Source organism: Acinonyx jubatus, chromosome C2 (genome assembly GCF_027475565.1).
Source record: "Acinonyx jubatus isolate Ajub_Pintada_27869175 chromosome C2, VMU_Ajub_asm_v1.0, whole genome shotgun sequence".
Taxonomy (NCBI): Eukaryota; Metazoa; Chordata; class Mammalia; order Carnivora; family Felidae; genus Acinonyx; species Acinonyx jubatus.
In genome coordinates, this window is record NC_069384.1 from 54,382,921 (window position 1) to 54,404,333 (window position 21,413).

General features: G+C 39.1%; 1 protein-coding gene across 1 annotated transcript in view; it reads right to left on the bottom strand.

Annotated features, from left to right (window-relative positions):
- Positions 1-21,413, bottom strand: part of MYH15 (myosin heavy chain 15) — a 147,284-nt gene that overhangs the window by 4,989 nt on the left and 120,882 nt on the right. Inside the window, exons 36-39 of the mRNA XM_053220806.1 lie at positions 20,736-20,861; positions 18,478-18,648; positions 15,034-15,138; positions 5-100 (exon numbers count right to left, since the gene is read on the bottom strand). Of these exons, the coding sequence (XP_053076781.1) occupies positions 5-100; positions 15,034-15,138; positions 18,478-18,648; positions 20,736-20,861 (498 nt within the window). The remainder of the gene's footprint in view (positions 1-4; positions 101-15,033; positions 15,139-18,477; positions 18,649-20,735; positions 20,862-21,413) is intronic.

Genomic DNA, 21,413 nt, shown 5'->3' on the forward strand with positions numbered 1-21,413 from the left:
TTACTGCTGCCTCCATTTGCTGCTTGTAACTTTGTACTTTTAGCTGAAGTTTATCCATCAGAGTCTGCATCCTACTCAGATTTTTCTTGTCATCCTCTGCCTGAAATGCATAGATAGGTATATGAAAGTGATTTGAATGATCCAGCAGTCTGCATTGGGAGTAGCCTCATGTGAGAAAATAAAAGGAAATTTATTATTTTACTTTTGGAGAGGGAGAGAGGGAGACAGAGAATCTGAAGCAGACTGCACTGTCAGCACAGAGCCTGACATGGGGCTCAAACCCATAGACTATGAGATCATGACCTGAGCCCAAGTCAGGCACTCAGCTGACTGAGCTACCCATGTGTCTTGGTTAGGAACTTTACTAAATAACTTGAGTTGTGATTTGAGAAATGGGTCTTACTTTCCTTATTGTAAGTTCTGAGAAATTAGCAATGACAGTCACTTCTCCTAACAGTCCTCCCATCCTAACCAAGCTACACCAGCCTGTGGTTTCTCAGTAGGAATGAAGTGCCATTATAACAGAAGCTGTGTGTACAAAACTAGAAACCAATCCTCTCCTGCCACTGATCAAACCAACTCTTCCCCCTTGAACTTTCTAATTGACTCTTGGTTTTGGATAACGGAATTATAGAAAGGTAAGTCTTCTGGAATTGTGGTGTGGGCATCGGCAGAGAGTGAGGAAAATTCTGTGAACTGTGGGGATCTTGCTGTGTACATTCTCACTGCTTCCATTGCAATCCAGGCTTGGGATGGACAAAAGAAATCTAGTAGGATAGTGTTTCTTAGCTGTGCTCTACAGAGCCCTGGGTGTTCTGAGGAAATAGGAGAGGAGAGGCACAAAGGTAGGAAAGTCTCTGCATATCCCCCCCTTTCTCATGCCCTTTTAAGGAGAGTATCTCCACTTTGGAGCTGTTGAACTTTCCAAAAGAAGACCATCTCAGTTGGCTTGTGGTTGAGATACTGATTTTTTTTTAAGTTTTTTTTATTGTGAGACAGACAGAGACAGTGTAAATGGGGGAGGGCAGAGAAAGAGGGAGGTAGAGAATCCCTAGCTGCCAGCACAGAGCCCAATGTGGGGCTTGAACTCATGAAACTAGGGGATCATAACCTGAGCCAAAATCAAGAGTCAGAAACTTAACCAACTGAGCCACCCAGGTGCCCCAAGATACTGATTTAATCAAGGTCTGCCTCCTGCTACTCAAATGATTTTCCTGTTTTCATATTACTTGTTTCATCAAATGTCAACTCCTTTGGTGACTTTCATAGTCTTTCTACTGCCCTTCCACTGCCTTCCACAAACTTCCTCCACTCCAATTAAACTCATCTCCTATTACCTCATAGTTCTCTTATTCCCTCCTCTGTAAGTTTAGTCAATATCTCCCCTTGGACACAGTACCGAGGAAAGAGATAGAAATGTCAAGTCTTTCCACAAAAGAGGACTATTTGCTTATCTTAGTACCTGCAGCCTAAGGAAGGCTTCTAATTTAACACACAAGGGGCTGACTGCAATGCTCTCCAGAGATATGAAAGGCTGGTAGGCATCATATTCACACTTGCCCTCTGCCTCACTCCAGGTTGCTATCTCTCAGAAAGGAGGCTTGTGCATGTTTAGTGCCCTGGTTTGTGGATGCTCCCCAGAAAATACCCCATATGTTCATGGGTCCCATAGGGCTGCAACAAACAGTGCTTAGCCAGCTGACCCCTCCCCTGCCATGTCACAATACAGAAGCAGAATACTGAGATGCCATCTTTCTGTCAAAGAGACTAATTCATATATCTTAGTAGCTGTCACTAAGAAGCTGGCTTCTAATTTAACATACATCAAGGGGCTGACTGCAATACTCAGAGACTGGGCAGGCTATCTTCCCCACTCCAGTTTGCCAGTACTTCCAAGAAAGGAGTTTGTACACAGGTCTGGTGTCCTGGATTTTGTAGCTGCTGCCCAGAGGACACATCCCTTGATAGCCGGGCTCTGGTGACCAGCAGGGCTTGTGTTCGCAGGTCCAATGGTATGGCACAAAGAAACAGTTGTTAAATGGCTATCACCCCAAGGCTCAGTAGAAATAAAACAGAAATGGCCATCTCCTAGTCTTCGCCTAGAAGAGGCATATATGCGTATTTTAAAAGCTCCTACCTGAGGATCCAGATTCCAATCAGCCTGCATCTAGGTACTGAGATCTGCCCCTTTTGGATACCAATAGGCTAGGACACCCTAAACTATTGGGAGCCACTACGAATAAAGAAGAGGGCTTGGACAATGACAAAGGTTTTAGAAACAACCAAGAGCTAGAGCATTGTTGAACAATAAGGATCATGTCCTACATGAGACCACTCATTCAAGACTGGGAGAGGTAGCTGTTTTACCTAATGCATAGAAATCAATGCAGAAAATCAAAGAAAATGAAGAAACAGAGGAATGGGCTTCAAACAGAAGAGCAAAATAAAATCTCAGAAAAAGAGGTAAGTGATTTAACTGATAAAGAGTTCAAAACAATGGTCATAAAGATGCTCACCAAGCTCAGGAGAACAATGCATGAATGAAGTGAAAATTTCAACAAAGAGAAAATATAAGAAAGCACCAAACAGAATCACAGTAATGAAAAATAAGTGGACGGGGGTGCCTGGGTGGCTCAGTCGGTTAGGCGTCCAACTTTGGCTCAGGTCATGATCTCATGGTTTGTGGGTTTGAGCCCTGCATCGGACTCTGTGCTGACAGCTCAAAGCCTGGAGCCTTCTTCAGATTCTGTGTCTCCCTCTCTCTCTGCCCCTCCCCGGCTCACACTCTGTCTCTCTCTCTCTCTCTCAAAAATAAAATAAACATTAAAAAAATTTAGAAAAAAGAAAGAAAAAGAAGTGGACTGAAAAGTACAACAGAGTTCAACAACAAACTAGATGAAGCAGAAGAAAGGATAGTGAACTTGAAGACAGGGCAGTGGAATTCATCTCATCAGAGCAGCAAAAAGATAAAGAATGAAAGAGTGATGACTTAAGAGACTTAGAAGAACATCAAGCAGACCAACATTTGCACTCTAAGGGTCCTAGAAGGAGAATAAAGAGAGAAAGGGGCAAAAATTTGAAAAATAATGGCTGAAAACTTCCCTAACCTGAGGAAAGAAAGAGACATCCAGATCCAGGAAGTTCAGAGACTTCAAATGAAATAAACCCAAAGAGACCCACACCAAAACACATAATACTAAATTGTCAAAGACAAGGAGAGAATCTTAAAAGTAGCAAGAGAAAAACAACTTGTTAACCCCATAGGACTCTATAAGCAGATTTTTCAGCAAAACCTTTCCAGGCTAGAAGGGAAAGGTACAATACATTCAAAGTATTGAAAGAAGAAAAAAAATAAAAACCTGCCAATTAAGAATACTCTACCTGGCAAAGATGTCCTTCAAAACTGAAAAAGAGATAAACAGTGTTCCAGGCAAGCAAAAGCTAAAGGTGTTCAGACCATTAGACTGGCCTTATAAGAAACATTAAAGAAACTTCTATAAACTGAAATGAAAGGGCACTAATTAGTAACAGGAAAATGAATATACATATATATATATATATATGTTGTATATATATTTATATACATACATATATATACATATATATTTATATGCATACACATATATATGTATATATATTTATGTATATATGCATACATATACATATACATGTATATGTTTATATGTATATATATGTATATTTTCAGAATAATATGTTTGGTGGTGGGTAAATCACTTATGTATCTAGTATGAAGGTTAAAAGACAAAAATAGTAAAAAATAACTTCCAATATCTGTTAATGAATACACAGGATAAAAATATGTAAATTGTGACATCAACAAACATAAAATGTTGCCAGGGAGGACAGTAAAAATATAGAGCTTTAGAGTGCATCCCAATTGAAGTTTAAAATAGACTATCATAAACACAGTTTGCTTCATGTAAGCTTCATGGTAACCACAAAGCAGAAACCTATAGATACACAAAAGATAAACAGAAAAGAATCTAACCATACTACAGAAAATCACCAAATCAACAAGGAGCAAGAGAAGAAGAAAGTAACAAAGGAATTACAAAACAGCGAGAAAACTAACAAAATGGCAATTACGTGCATACCTATCAATAATTACTTTAAATGTAAGTGGACCAAATTTTCCAATCAAAAGACAGAGTGGTTGAATGGATACAGAAAGGAAACTCATCTAGCTGCTGCCTACAAGACACTTCAGACCTAAAGACACACAGACTAAAAGTTTTAAAGAATGCAACAAGATATTACATGCAAACATTAACCAAATGAAGATGGGGTACCTATACTTATATCAGACAAAATAGATGTTAAGACAAAGATCTCAATAAGAGGCAAAGGTCATTATATAATGATAAAGGGGTCAATATAACAAGAGGATATAGCAGTTGTGAATATCTATACAACAATATAGGAATATCTACATATATAAAGCAAATGTTAACAGACCTAAAGGGAGAAATAAACAGCAATACAATAAAAGTAGGGAACTTTAATACCCAATTTTTATTAATAGATAGATCAGACTGACAGAAAATCATTCAGGAAACATAATCCTTAAATAAAACATTAGACCAGATGGACTTAACAAACTGTATACATTCCGACCAAAAGGAACAGAATACACATTATTCTCAAGCATGCATATAATATTCCTCAGGATAGATCATATGTTAGGCCACAAAACAAGTTTTGATAAATTTAAAAGGATTGAAGTCACATCAAGTATCTTTTCTGACCACAACTGTATGAAACTAGAAATTATAAGAAAAAAAAACCTGGAAAATCCTCAAATGTAGGAAGATTAAACAATATCACTAAACAACCAATGAGTCAAGGAAGAAATCAAAAGAGAAATAAAAAAATACCTTGAGACAAATGAAAATGGAAATACAACATACCAAAACTTTTGAGATGCAGCAAAGGCAGTTCTGAGAAGGAAATTAATAGCAATAAATTTCTACATTAAGAAATGAATAAAGATCTCAAATAAACAATCGGACTTTAGGCCTTAAGAAACTAGAAGAAAGAACAAATACCAAAGTTAGCAGAAGGAAGGAAATAACAAAGATCAGAATGAAGATAAATGAAAATAGACTAAAAAGACAATAGAAAAAAACCAATGAAACTAAGAGCTATTTTTTTTTAAAGATAAACAAAATTGATAAACGTTTAGCTGGACTCACCAAGAAAAAAAAGAGAAAGGATGCATACAAAAATAGAAATGAAAGAGGGGACATTACAACTGATACCACAGAAATACAAAGGATCATAGAAACCACTAAAAACAATTATATGCCAAAAAATTGATAACCTAGAAGAAATGAGTAAATAAATTCAGTAAAGGTGCCAGATTCAAAGTTAATATACATAAATCTGTTGTTTTTCTAGACACTAATAATGAAGTATCAGAAAAAGAAATTAAGAAAACAATTCTAGTTACAAGTGCACCAAAAGAATAAAATAACTAAGAATAAACTCAACCAAGGAGGTAAAAGACCTGTACTCTGAGCTATAAAATGTTGATGAAAGTAAATGAAAATAACACAAATGGAAGGATATTCCATGCTCATGGATTGGAAGAATGAATATTGTTAAAATATCCATACTATAGGGGTGCCTGGGTGGCTCAGTTGGTTAAGAGTCCAACTTCAGCTCACATCATGATCTCATGGTTTGTGGGTTCGAGCCCTGCATTGGGCTCTGTCCTGACAGCTCAGAGACTGGAGCCTGCTTCAGATTCTGTGTCTCCCTCTCTCTCTGCCCCTCCCTGGCTTGCACTCTGTTTCTCTTTTCCTCTCCCCCTCTCCCTCTCTCTGTCTCTGTCTCTCATAAATAAACATCAAAAAAATTTTTAAATATCCATACTGCCCAGAGTAATCTACAGATTTATTCAATAATACTCCTTATTAAAACACCAATAGTATTTTTCACAGATCTAGAACAAATAATTCTAAAATTTGTAGAACCACAAAAGACACCAATTAGTCAAATCAATCTTGAGAAAGAATAAAGCTGGAGGTATAATACTCTCAGATTTCAAGATGTACTACAAAGCTATAATAATCAAAATAGCATGGTACTGGCATGAAAATAAACACATAGATCAAAAGAATAGACTAGGGAGCCCAATAATAAGCTTACATTTATATGGTCAGTTAGTCTATGACAAAAGCAACAAGAACATACAAGGAAGAAAGACAGTCTCTTCAGTAAATAGTGCTGGGAAATCTGGGCCACTACATGCAAAGAATGAAACTGGACCACTTTCTTCTTAAAGCATACAAATAAATATACTCCAAATGTATTAAAGACTTAAATGTGAGACCTAAAACAATAAAACTCCTAGAAGAAAACACAGGAAATAGTCTCTTGAATGTTGCCTTAGCAACATATTTATGGATGTGTCTCCTTAGGCAAGGGAAACAAAAGCAAAAAGAAACTATTAGGATTATGCCAAACTAAAAGGCATTTGCACAGCAAAGGAAACCATCAACAAAACAAAAAGGCAACCTACTGAGTAGGAGAATATATTTGCAAGTGATATACCTGGTTAAAGGGTTAATATCAAAAATATATAAAGAACTTACATAACTCAATGCCCAAAAATCCAAATAATCTGAGGTACAATGGGCAGAGCACCTGAATACAATAATAATACAAATAATACAAATACTAATTTGCAAAGATATAGGCACCTCTATGTTTACCGCAGCATTATTTACAGAGCAAGATATAGAAATAGCCTAAGTGTCCATCCATAGATGAATGGATAAAGAAGATATAGTGTATGTATATAATGGAATATTACTCAGCCATAAAAAAGATGCAGTCTTACCATTTGCAGCAACATGAATGGACCTAGAGGGTATAATGCTAAGTGAAATAAGAGAAAGACAAACACCATATGGTTTCACTTATAGGTGGAATCTCAAAAACAAAATGAACAAACTAACAAAAATAGCAAAAACAGAATCTTAAGTATAGAGAAATGTGGTTCTGAGTGTGTGTGTGTGTGTGTGTGTGTGAAATGAACAAAAAGGGGTAAGGGGAATGGGAGGTACAGGCTTCCAGTTTTGCAATGAATAAGTCATGGGATGAAGACATATACAGATTATAGGTAATATAGTCAGTGGTATTGCAATGGCATGATATGGTGGCAGATGGTAGCTACACTTGTGGAGAGCATAGCATTACATCTATAGTTGTCATATCACTATGTTGTACACGTGAAATGAATATAACATCGTATGTCACTTATATTGCAACAAAAACATTTTAAATAAACAAAATTGATAAACTTTTGGCTAGACTCACCAAGAAAAGAGAGAGAAGACTCAAACAAATAAAATTAAAATGAAAGAGGAGACATTACAAATGATACCACAGAAATACAAAGAATCATGAGACTATTATAAACAATTATATGCCCCAAATTTGGATAACCTAAAAGAAATAGATAAATTCTTAGAACATACAACCTACCAAGACTGAATCATGAGTAAAAGGAAATTTGAGGATATCAAAAATACAAGAAACAACAGATGTTGTCAAGGATGTGGGAAAAAGGAAACCTCTTGCACTGTTGGTGGGAATGCAAATTGGTGCAGCCATTGTGGAAAATAGTATGGAAGTTGCTAAAAAAATTGAAAATAGAAATATCCTACATTCCAAGAATTGCACTACTTGGTATTTACCCCAAAATACAAGAACACTAATTCAGAGGGATACATGCACCCCTATGTTTACTGCAGCATTATTTACAATAGCCAAACTATGGGAGCAGCTCAAGTGTCCTTTGATAGATGAATGGATAAAGAAAATGTGGTGTGCAAAGAAAAAGAAAGGGAGAGAGAAAAAAACAAGAAACAGACTCTTAACTATAGAGAACAGTGGTTGCCGGAGGGAGGTGGGTGGAGGGATGGAACTAGGGGATAGGGATTAAAGAGTATAATTATTATGATAAAAAATAAAAATGATAAAAATAAATCAAGTACAACATAAAAAAATCATAACAGACAAATTACTAGTGAGGAGATAGGATTAGTAATCAAAAATCTCCCAACAAATAAAAGTCCAAGACCAGGTGGCTTCACTGGTAAATTCTATCAAATGTTTAATGAATAATTAATACCAATCCTTCCCAAACTCTTTTTTAAAAATTGAAGAAGAGAGAACACTTCCAAACTTCCTTTATGAGGCAAGCATTACCTTGATATCAAAACTGAGAGAGAGAGAGAGAGAGAGAGAGAGAGAAGGAAGAAAGGAAGCACGCAAGAAAGGAAACTGAAAACTACAGGTCAATATCCCTGATGCACATAAATACAAAAATCTTCAACAAAATATTAGCAAACTGAATTCAGCAATACATCAATAAATCCAATAATCAAATTGGATTTATTCCAAGGATGCAAGGATAGTTTGATACCTGCAAATCAATGTGATATACCACATTAACAAAATGAAAGATAGAAATCATATGAACTTCTGAATACATGAAGAAAAATCATTTGACAAAACTCAACATCCATTCATGATAAAACCTCTCAATAATGTGAATATAGAGGGTTGTATCTCAACATAATAAAGACCATATATGAAAAACACACAGCTAACATCATACTCAATGGAGAAAAGTGGAGAGATTTTCCTCTGAGATTAGGAATGAAACAAAGATGCCTACTGTCACCACTTTTATTCAACATATTACTGGAAGCCCCAGCAGCACAATTAGGCAAGAAAAAGAAATAAAAGGCATCCAAATCAGAAAGGAAGTAAATGGTCTTGATTTGGAGATAATAGTATATGTAACAAAACAAAACAAAAAAACCCTAAACACTCAATCAAAAACTGTTATAAATAAACCGATTCAGTAAAATTGCAGATGTAAAAGCAACATACAAAAATCAGTTGTGTCTCTGTACACTAATAACAAACTATTCTAAAGAGAATTTGAGAAAACAATCCCATTTACAAATGCATCAAAAAGAATAAAACAGTTAGTAATAAATTTAACCAAAGAAGTGAAAGATCTGTGCTCTGAAAACCGTAAGACATTGATGAAATAAATTTTAGGAGACACAAATAAAATGGAAAGTTATTTTATGCTCAGGGGTTGGAAGAATTAATATTGTTAAAATATCCATATTACCCATAGCAGTTTATAGATTCAGCACAGTCCTTATCATAATTTCAATTGTATTTTTCACAGAACAATTTGAAAATTTGTATGGAATCACAAAAGACCTCTAATAGCCAAAAGAATCTTGAGAAGGAAGAAGAACACTCAAGTCATCATGCTTCCTGATTTCAAACTATAAAACTATAGTAATCAAAGTACTGACATAAAAACAGACACATAGATCAATGAAACAAAATATAATGTGCAGAAATAAACTCATACATATATGGTGAATTAATTTATGACAAAGGAGCTAAGAATATACAAGGGTAGCCTCTTCAATAAATGGTGCTGGGAAAATTGGACACCCACATGCAAAAGAATGAAACTAGACCACTTTCTTATACTATACACAAAATTAGCTCAAAATGGCTTAAAGCCTTAAATGTAAGATGTGAAACCATGAAACCATAAAACTCCTAGAAGAAAACAGAGGGTAAGCTCCTTGAAATTGGTCTTGGCCGTGAAGTTTGGATTTGACATAAAAAAACAATGGCAACAGATACAAAAATAAATAAGTGGGACTGCAGCAAACTAAAAAACCTCTATACAGCAAAGGAAACCTTAAAAAAAATGAAAAGGCAACCTATGGAATAGGAGGAAATATTTTTAAATCACATACCTGAGAAGGGATTAATATCTCAAATACATAAAGAACTCATACAACTGAATAACAAAACAGAACAGGAAACAAAAAATATGCTTTAAAAATGGGCAGAGGAACAGAAACATGCAAAGATGCTCAACATCATTAATTATCAGGGAAATGCAAATCAAAGCAACTATGGGATATCACTTCACACTGCCAGAATCACTATAATCAAAAACTCAAGAAACAAGGGTTGACAAAGATGTGGAGAAAAAGGAACCCTTGTGCACTGTTGGTGGGAATGCAAACTAGTACAGACACTGTGGAAAACAGTAGAGAGGTTCTTGAACAAATTAAAGAATAGAGGACTGAATCCAATAATGCCACTACTGGGTATTTATCCAAAGAATATGAAAACACTAATTTGCAAAGATAAATGCAGCTCTATGTTTATTGCAGCATTATTTTTAATAGAAAAAATATGGAAGCAATCCAAGTGTCCAAATGAAGTGTGGATAAAGATGTATATATACATGATAGAATATTACTCAGCCATAAAAAGAATGAAATCTTGCCATTTGCAACAACGTGGATGGATCTAAAGGGTATAATGCTAAGTGAAATAAGTCAGAGAGAGACAAATACCATATGATTTCATTCATATGTAGAATTTCAGAAACAGAACAAACAATAAAGAGACAAATAAAAAAACAGACTCTTAACTACAGAGAACAAACTGGTAGTGACCAGATGGGAGATGGGTAGGGAAAATGGGTGAAATAGGTGAAGGGGATTATTAAGAGTATGCTTATCTCAATGAGCAGTGAGTAATGTATAGAATTGCTGAATCACTATACTGCACACCTGAGACTAATATAACACTATACATGAATTACACTGGAATTTTATTTTTAATTTTTTTATATTTTATTTAAATCCAAGCTAGTTAACATATAGTGTAGTAATGGTTTCAGGAGTAGAATTTAGTGATTCATCACTTACGTATAACACTCAGTGCTCATCCCAACAAGTGCCCTCCTTAATGCCCATCATCCATTTAGTTCCCCCCCAGCATCCTCCAGCAACCCTCAGTTTGTTCTCTGTATTTAAGAGTCTCTTATGGTTTGTGTCCCTCTCAGTTTTTTAGCTTTTCTTTTCCTTCCCCTATGTTCATGTGTTTTGTTTCAAATGAACAGAGGATCTGAAGAGATCTTTTTTCCAAGAAGATATTCAAATGGCCAATAGGTACATGGAAAGGTGCTCAACATCACTTACCATCAGGGAAATGCAAATCAAAATCATAATGATATATCAAAAAGACAAGAAATAACAAGTGTTGATGAGAATGTGGAGAAAAGGGAACCCTTGTGCACTACTGTTGGGGATACAAATCGGTGCAGCCATGGTGGAAAACAGTATGAAGCTTCCTCAAAAAATTGAAAACAGAACTACCATATGATTCAGTAATTCCACTTCTGGTTACTGATCTGAAGGAAAATCTTGAAATACCCCATGTTCATGCCAGCATTATTTACAATAGCCAAGACATGGAAATAACCCTAGGGTTCATCAACAAATGAATGACTAAAGAAAATGTGCTATATGTACAATGGAGTATTATTATTCAGCCATAAAAAGGAGGTCCTGCCATTTGCAATCCTTACGGGCATTATACTAGTGAAAGAAGTCAGAAAAAAACAAATAATGTATGATCTCACCCATATGTAAAATCTAAAAAACCAAACTCACATAAACAAAAAAAAAAAGAATTGGTGGTTGCCAAAGGCAAGGGTCTATGGGGGTGGGGAAAATGGGTCAAGGTGGTCAAGAAGTACAAAATTCCAGTTATAGGATGAGTAAGTCCTCGGAATGCAATGTTGAACATGGTGACTGTAGTTAACAATATGATGCTGTGTATTTGTAAGTTGGTAAGAGAGTAAGTCTTAAAGAGTTCTTAGCACAAGGAAAAAAATTGTAGTTATGTGTGGTGATGGATGTTAACCAAATTTGTGATAATCATTTCACAATGTAAACAAACATCAAATTATTACATTGTACACACAACACTAATGCAATGTTATGTGTCAAGTTTATCTCAATATAAGTAAATATATAAACACATAAGTAAATAAATAAAGCTTTAACCAAGCCATTTCTATGGCCTAGAATACTCCCCCACCCCACCTAAAAGTACAATCTGCCAGTAGATAATTACTCATTTTAAGCTTACTAAGGCAGGGACCAAGATATAAGAGAATGAGATAGGTCTACCTCTTCAATAAAATCTACTGTTTTCATCTGCCTGTCCCTTTCCCTCCCAGGTTTAAGAAATTTGAAGATTCATAGAATTATGCATGTGTAGAAGTTCTAAAACTAACAGAAGTTTAATTGCTTAAAACCAATTTACTGAGGCAAGTCAATTTTCTGTGTGGTAAAGGAAGCCACAAGGAAGAAAACTGAAGCCTGGAAGTGGTTGCTGATGTTAATGAGCTCCTCCCACTTGAGAAGGCAGAGCCTTTGTTAGGCTCAGGCTCACATCTCAGCCCTGAGGCATTACATCACCGTGGTAGCCATGGTTGCGAGTGGCTCAGATTTCCCTTCAAGAAAAGAACTTGCCATTCAGCAGTGAGGAGGGCACTTACCTGAAAACCTCCAACTGCTGTGCCTTCGGGATCTGCTGTAGCATTTACAGAGATCACCGCTCCCCAGGCAGCCCCCGGTCAATAACGGCCCAGTGATTACCAGGGTCCAGCCATTTCTGCCCAACATGGGGCTCCTTTCCAGGCAACCTTTGTGCTGGAGACTGCTCAGAGGAGATGGGCTGCAATGTGAAGCTCATATCCCATCCTCCTTCCTTCACCTTTTCCTTTCATGGATATCAGATTCACATCGTGGTCTAAAGGCTTTCTCTGCCCTGATCCTGCTTGCTCTCCCCTTTGTCTTTCCCAGGTGTTATGTCAGATAAATCTCTTATGCTTCTCAGACTCCATCCTGGCATCTGGTTCCTGGAGAAGCTACCCCAAACTACATTTTGTTTCCTTATCTCTAAAAATGAAGATACTATATCTGTAATTATATTTGTAAGGATTAAATAACATCTATACATAGATCCTTGAATATAGAAAGCAGTGGAAGATAAAATGGAGCAGGTGGATGGGAGGGGGCAGAAAGACTGTCTGTACCTGTTATAACGGTTGTCAGTCCCTAGTCCTACGTCCTGCTTTATAGCACATTATTCTAGGTACTGGAGAGAGAAAATAGGATGAGTTTCCAAATGCTAGAGGGACATACAGGGGAAGATAAATGCTCAATGGGGACTGGCTATAGAACTATTGTGGCTGGGGTCACACTTGATTCCCTTTCCAATGTAGTAGGATCTTCCCAGAGGATGTTTCCTAGGAAATGAAAACCATATTTATGCCCCTTTCAAAATGACATTTTCAATTGGCACCAATGACGTACTATCACAAAACACCCTGCCTCATAGTCCTGGTGGTTATTTTGATGTTAAAGGAGAACAGATTGGATTGGGCCAGCATCTATCTTGAATATTTCAAAAACAGGTACTGATATCAAGAAATGTGGAGCGCTCTCTAATGTCTCTTTAAAGTCACAGGGCCTAGCTTCATATCTTGTGTTAAATAGGTGCTCAGTAGGTGTTATCTGATTTAACAGCAGAAAAGCATTGCATAATTGAACAGATATACTGTGAGCATTGTGCAGACGCCTGGAAGAAATTAAGAACTGTACTTCCATACTAGTACAAGGGGAAACAATAAGGCTAGCTCTATGAAGAAACAAAGATAAAACACAATAGAACAAGAATACAGTCTTTGGGGCAATGAAAACCAAAAAAGTATAGCCTTTGGTGTTTTGTTCTATAATGCACTTGTCTTCAGAGGGGGAAAAATGTCAGTATAATCCACAGGAAACTAAAAAGAAGAAAAACCCAGACATCATTAACAAGCAGCATGTGACTCCCTCAGCGTAGGTGGCTTCCTCACCCCCCTCAAAAGAAGGGTAGAATACCACACCTTTCATGCTCCCAAGGTGTTTACTTCCTTAGCCACACATCCCAGGGGCTCACTCCCGAATGGTATTGTTATAACTAGCATACTCTAAAGAAGTGTCAGACTAACTCTTAGAAAAGTCTCAGAAAAGAACCACTTCCTCAGTAAAGAAGAGCTGTGCAAGGAGCTCATTTCATCTTAATTAGCCCAAGATGATGCTTCTGAAGTGCACCGAGTTCTTATCAACACTATCCTTCTCCCTGCAAGGAGGGAAGACATTGGCATCTCTAACAACAACTCAGCCTCAGGAACCAGAACCAGGACTGGCAGATCTTACATTCGTACTGCCAACGTTGCTGTGAAAGCGGGTGCCCGGGAGGAATTTGCCTTTTCTCTGGCATAAGCTGTACGGTGCAGCAGGAGAGGGCCAGGGAGTGACCTCTGGCATCTGTGTTCAACAACTGGAACGTGGGCACCTAGTCTGTGCCAGGAAGATGCTGGGCCGCAGAACAGCGCACAGCACAGTGCCTCTGCACTCGCGGATTCAACGGTCCCCTCCGTTTGAAGAAAAGGGAAGAAAGGTTAGAAAATGAAAATGAAGGTGAAGGATTGTATTGTTGCTTTAGAAATGCGTTAACTACTGGTAAGAAGTCTTTCCATCTCTTTTCACTTATTTGCTTGAGACCAACGTTCGCTCACAGGAAAAGAATCTGTGAGCTCCACACGGCCGTATTTAGCAGCTACCACCTGGCACAGGCACCGAACAGAGTCCTCAGTGGCCTGGAGTGTCTGTGCCACCAGAAAATAGGAGCCAGCATGTCCCCTGCTTCGATGTAGCCAGTGTCCCATGTAACACGCTGGCTGAGGAGCCACCCCGACTCTCTGTCAGCCACTTCATTTACACATTGTTCTCACTCAGCCTCTCACAGGAAGGCATCTTTCTGAGAGCACCCCAGACGTTATGTGTGAAAAAATAAGCACGGTATAAATAGCTTTTCCCTTCTAATTGCAACTTGCGCTCACATTTTGCTTCCTGAGAGCTCTGAAAAGGGACCGACCCAAAGCACTAAAAGCACAGGAGCCCTGGGCCTGTCAGTCCATGTCTACCACTGAATGTGAGCACAAAGGTGGGGGGGAAAGAACAGCAGGAGACCTAGGAGGCCACCCCAGGCTTGAAAGGAGCTCGTTGCTCCAGCACACAAACAGGCAGTGGTTTCCCGGAGTACCTGATAGGTCAGCTCTTTGAGGCAGCGCTCCAGCCTGCGGGCTCCCCTCTGGGCCTCCGAGCTGCGACGGATTTCGTCCTCCAGTTCACCTTCCAGTTGTCTCACCTGCAACAAAACCCTGACCTCAGACCGCAGGCTGGCAGCCAGCAAGATGGGATGCCAGCGAATTTGCCAACTGGCGTGATCATTTGAAAGAGAGCAAAGTCATCAAGAGGGGGGCCACTCTCTTTCTGGCAGTGGTTAAACAGGGTAGCCTCTCGGGGAACACTGCCTCGCCAAAAGTGAGTTGGTGGGATTATGTGAGTTTATAAAAGGACCGTTTAAACCCTCATCCATGCAGAAGTGGTAAGTTTCCTGTGAGATTACAAAATTGCACACACCCCTGTGCATGATCATAGGTAAGTATACAGAGAATAAGCTATACGGGGCACACTTTAGGGATTAGGACAATGTACTACCTGATCTTAAGTTTCTTCCTCCATGTTCAGCCCTGACTCCCTGGAATCTGACCTTGAGTCTATGTGGCAAATATGTCCCACCCTGCCCGACAGCCCTGTTTTGTGGGAGGGCAGTAGTATGGATGGACAATCTGCCTGTAGCCTCACAGAGTCATACAGGCAAAGTTAGCATAACGTTCATTCGACAAACATTTTATGCCAACCACACACCGGACCCCAAGGCTAGGGAGACAGCAGTGAAAAGAACAAACAAAAATTTCTCCCGTATGTAAGCATATGTTTTAATGAGCGGAAACACACAAAGTAAGATAGAGAATATGTTTGATGGTGAGATGTGATTTGGAGAAATAAAACAATTAGCAATAATCGTGCCTTGGATAAACCTCATTGGTGACAATACTGACATTGTGCAGAGCTGGAGAAATAAAGCAGAAAGGGGTGTAGAGAGTTGATGGAGGAAGGGTGTCGGCTGTTCCTTCTCTTCCTTTAGATGTCCATGGCTCTGTGGCTGCCTTTTTAAAATATATTTTTTAATGTTTTTTAAGTTATTTTTTGAAGGAGAGAGAGATAGAGCATGAGCAGGAGAGGGGCGGGGGGGGGGGGGGGGAGACACAGAATCTGAGCAAGCTCCAGGTTCTGAGCTGTCAGCACAGAGCCCAATGCAGGGCTCAAACTCACAAACGGTGAGACCATGACCTGAGCTGAAGTCGGAGGCTTAACCTACTGAGCCACCAGGAGCCCCCGTCTTCTTCTTGACACAGATGCCACCTTCTCAATGTGGCCTTTTTGACTACTCTTTTAAAATAGCAAAGTCCAATGCCCCAGGGCATGAATGTGCTTGGAATGTCTGACCCCATCTCTTACTCCCCCCCTCCCCTCCCCACTCCAGACACACTGCGCTTGTTTTTCCTCAGAGAGGGCAAGTCAGCAGGTGTGCAAGTTCCTTGTGGACAAAGCCCGTTAAAAAATCTTCTAAACCCCTATTGTCTAGGAACTTAATACATAGTTCTATCAGTTGGGACATGAGACTATGAGTCGACCCTTTAAGGTTTTCTCATGTGTTCATGTATGTGTTTAAGTCGATCAAAAAACCTCAGGGAAAATCGCTTTAATATATCAAATCCTAGACATCATATAATTTCACCAGTAAATATTCCGTTATGTAATCCTAACAGATTAGTATTATGATTATGGTTTTAAGAAAATTAATCATAATTCCTTAGTATCAGCTGATATTTGGAAGCTTATTGCTACTGAGTTAGCATGGGTTCTAGGCTTTATGGTGGACAAACAGCATTTGGAAGCAAAATTAAAATCTTAAATTCAAATTGGAAACACCATTATCATTCATGTATTTTTTTTTTAAATTAGGGAAAAAAGACATATTCTAAGTTCTTTAATTTTATGCCTATATGTTTTTTTTCTCCTACTAAAAATCTTGGTTCTTATACAATCAAGATTAAATAATTATTGGTTAAAGAATTATATTAAACTTACTGATAGTGTTAATGATAAGATACTATTATTTGAGGGGTGCCTGGGTGGCTCAGTGGGTCAGCATCCCGCTATGGCTCAGGTCATGATCTCAATGTGTTCAAGCCCCACATTGGGCTTTGTGCTGACAGTGTGGAGACTGCTTTGGATTCACTGCCTCCCTCTCTTTCTGCTCCTCCCTCTTTCCCAAAAATAAATAAACATTAAAAACATTTTGTTAAAGATATAGTTATTTGGAACTACAAGTGCAGTTTGCTTTGATTTTTTTTTCTTTTGTCCTTAGATATATTCCATGAGGGATGTACAAAGCACTATGTTTAAAAGTCACTAGGAATAATTCTTCTGTGTATGTTTTATGCCCCTCAACTTGATATACAGTTAGCTTCAGTTGTTTCCATTTGTCTTAACATTTTACAGATTGATTTGTTTTATTCTGCTCTTTGATTTAAACGTGTTTTCTTTTAAGTTATGAAGCATGTAAATGTTTTATATGATTTTGCAATCAAAACAACTAAACAAGGTTCATTCAGAAGGTCTAAGTTTCATCTCTGTGTTCTCCTCCTATGGCAGCTATTTTTATTAGTTTTTGTTTTATTCTGTCACCACTTCTTTTTGAAAATGCAAGCAAATGTGTATGTGCCCCTGTCTTCTATATTAACCCCCTCTTGCACAAAAGGGTGTAGACTCTACCTTTTCTCTGTGCCTTTTATCATCATCATACTGCTAGATGAGATCTCCAGAACATATTACAGAGCGCTTCCTCATTCCTTTTTAATCAGCATGATTATAAGGAGGCACCATAGATGTGCATTAGAATTCTATTGTATGGATATACCATAAATGTACAAAAGCAATTTTAAGAGGCCCTTCTGAACCATCAAGTCCCAGTCAAATATTCTTCCTATCCTTCTAGCATTTGTCATCTAACCTGTACATAGTCATTGAAATTGATCCAATAATTTAAAAAATCCTATTTTCAAGATAGATCTTCCTATTTATTGTCAAGCTCCCTGAAGGCAGGTGCTACATCATTTCTGTCAGCCCCTCCTATATCTTCACTAAGCATTTCTTGATCCTTGATTTAGTTGTCCCCCTTCCCCCTTTCTCTGGATGTTAAAAAATGGGCATTCTCTGCAGAGGAAATAACAGGAACAGAGGCACAGAAGCAAGACTGCGAGGGTGTATCTGGAAATAGCAGGTAACCCTGGCTGTGGGGAGCCTAGAGTTGGTGTGGCTGAATGGGAAGAGATGCATTCTCACTTAACAGGAAGAGGGAGGCAGAGTTTATCCAGCCGAAGGAAAGTCTTAGTTGATGGCCCTAGGTCAAGCGAGAATGAATGAATATATTGAGATCTGACACTATCAGTGATCTAGAAGTACTAACAAGAGAAGTGACGAGAGAGGTACAAAACATTTGGAATGATATCCCAGGACTATAAGGCCTTGAATCAGAAGTTGTCATGACCCCATGATTATCCAGACAAATGCCTACCCTAGATTCTAGCTTCTGGATTTGCTTTCTACTCCCCATCAGGGCAGCCTGGTCAGCTTCATTCAGTCTTTTTTGTAAGTCTTTAATTGTCTGCTCCATATTCTTTCTCATCTTCTGCAAGTGGGCATTGGTGTCTTGCTCTTTCTTCAGTTCTTCTGTTACGTTTGCTGCCTAAAACAGAAAGAAAGGGACTGTGATAAGCTGGCAGCCAGTTGACCTTCACATTTCTGCCCACAATCTTCGGGTCCTTATCTGACTAGTTATCATGCCTTCCTCTGTGTCTCAATCTCCTCCCACTGCTCTGTCCCTAACCTGGGCCACCCTCAAGTTTGTTAATGATATGGCAATCCAGATGACATCAGCCACCAGGGAGACTGGGGCAAGGGGTAACAGAAACAGACCAGAGATGAACGCTGCACAACACCTGTATTGAAAGAAAGGTGACCAACTAAAGCAACAGCTTTGAACTGAATAAAGCCCAGGACACATCCGATAACATCACACACCAGGAAAAGTATGGAAGGAGGCCCATGAAGGTCTTTCACATCTCTCTTTTATAATTCTGTGATTCACAACAGCAAACAAGTTTAGGCTCCAGGAATTTGGCAGCTACAGATGCTCTCGGTGCCAATAATCTGGCACAAGGAAGGTTAATTCTTGTTTGTGAAGGCTGCTCTTGGCTTTGGCTATGTGTACAAGGGCTTGATGTCTCGATGAAATTATTAAGAACCGGTTCATGAATCTCTCAGCGCATTTAATGTAGGAACACTGTCCTCCCAGCCAAAGATTCTCTGTCTATCAGGTTACCAACCATCTGTATAATTTAAGTGTGAGACGTCTGTGCAGATGGTGAGGGCAAAGAATGAATTATGGAGGCAACTCTGGGTTCTGCTATGTGGGGCTGGGACTCAGAGATGAACTATGTGAGAATTAGAAGGTGGGGGAAGAAGTAGTGAGTTCATTTTTCAACGTTGTCAAAAATCTTATAAAGGCACAGTAAAGCAGATAGTCTCCATAATGTGTGACTGCATACATTTCCCAAGCTGGAGTAGACACTCTTTTTATTCCTTTTTCTCTATGTGGATTTTCATAAATGTGAAACATTATTTTTCTCTTGGCCATCAAACATGTTCAAGCTTTCACACACCTCTTTTCCATCAGAGAGCAGAAGTGTCTGCCTCGATACGAAACAGCTGAGTGACAGGCATGCTTCTCTATTCTTAGAGAGGGCTGGATTCTACAGTGACCTGGTACCCAGGATTTAGTGCAAAGGTTTTGTTTCGTTCCTCAACTGCCAAATAACTCAGGCAAATAGAGACACAAGCTCTTCCCCTCCTCTGAATTTTAAAATGACTAATATAAAATCTAATCGAGTATCTTGTCGTCCCAGTTCTGATATCCCCTTCATCATGAGGATCAGCTTCCATTCACATAGCAAAGGCAGGCTGCTGCACACAGTTGGGCATTTGCTGGACCACACGCACAGAGTCACAAGACGGGGATGGGGTGAGTGGAGGCTGCAATTAAGTCCCTGCTCTGCTCAGCAAGACTGGGACCTGCCAGGCCTTCCATCTCCCTCTGCTAATATTTGTGTTGAGTGTTGCCTTCTGGTCACTGTGCCCTTTGAGAGAAATGCTACAGCTGTCCGCAGGGGGTGCCTGGCAGTGGGTCTTCTCCCGTTCCCATAAACTTTCAGTCAAGGCTGGCTGCCAATGCCGAGCTTAGTGCCGTTTAGGAAAAGCACTCTCATCAACAGTGTTAAACTTGCAAATACAGAAACCCTGAAACCAGCCCTGAAACCCTTCTTTACCAACCTGATGGCGCTACTCAAGCAATAGTATGGGTTGGGGAAAATAAGTGACATAAGCTTTCTTTCCAGATCATCATGATAAAGCCATCACAGGCTCTAAGAAAATAGCGATTTGTAAGGACTCACAGAAGAATTGTTTTAGACTCTAGATATATTGATTCACAAGTGGAAAGTGGCTTAACTTAAAAAAAAATCTCTTTCTTTCATGAGGTTTTGCTCATAGCAGTTCAACTGCTCCTTTTTATTGTCTGAGCCGTTTGGAAAGGAGGAGCTAATTGGCCTAATTTTTCAAAATGGAAACAGAGAGAGGCAGAGGGGTCAGTTCCTCTCCTCCTGGCTATATGGAGAATCAATAGAATTCTTTTTGGCTGCAGATCTGCCTCTGCCCCTTGGCTGCTGCCCCGGTCAATTCTGCAAGATAGGAACAGCAGTCAGTCAATGAACCCACCTCAGTGGCTGCCTTCTTGGCCTTCTCTTCTGCATTTTGACACCTCTGCACTGCCTCTTCAGCTTCTTTCTGCATCCTGGTAACATCAACTTCCAGCTTCTTCTTCTGGTTGAGGAGGCTCGTGTTCTAAAGCAAAGCAGCACTCTCATTAGGCAAGTTGAGACCAGCGATGCAAAAGCAAGCTGGCAGGTCGAGGACATGCAACAGGAATGGGCTCTGGCCGGGGGTGAATTCTGTTCTAAGCAGCCATAGTCAGTGAAGCAATATTTCCAACCCCAGGAAGCCACACTAGAAAACTCTCCTTTGCCATCAAAGGCATATTTCAATGGAAGGGATTTCATCCGTTAGACGTTCAATATTAAAGACCTAGCAGTTTGTCTGAATAAGAAAATAGAAATGGATCCAGGTAATCTACAAGCCCCAAACATGTGTTTGGTTTTCAGCTTGCTGAGGAATATGATTTTCTGCCGTTTGTTCTTTGATGTTGTAGAAGCAAGTGTTCCAGAGCACAAGTCGGGGTCAGTTGCAGATATGCGGGGAGCAGGAAGTTGGGGAATAAAAATCGGTTGCCAGCATGTTGCTCCAGGAAAAATAAAAACAAAAACAAAAATCCAATTTCCTCTTTATCTACCTCCCTTTCTATCTGACTTTGCAATGAGGAGGAGGGAAGTGTAGCTC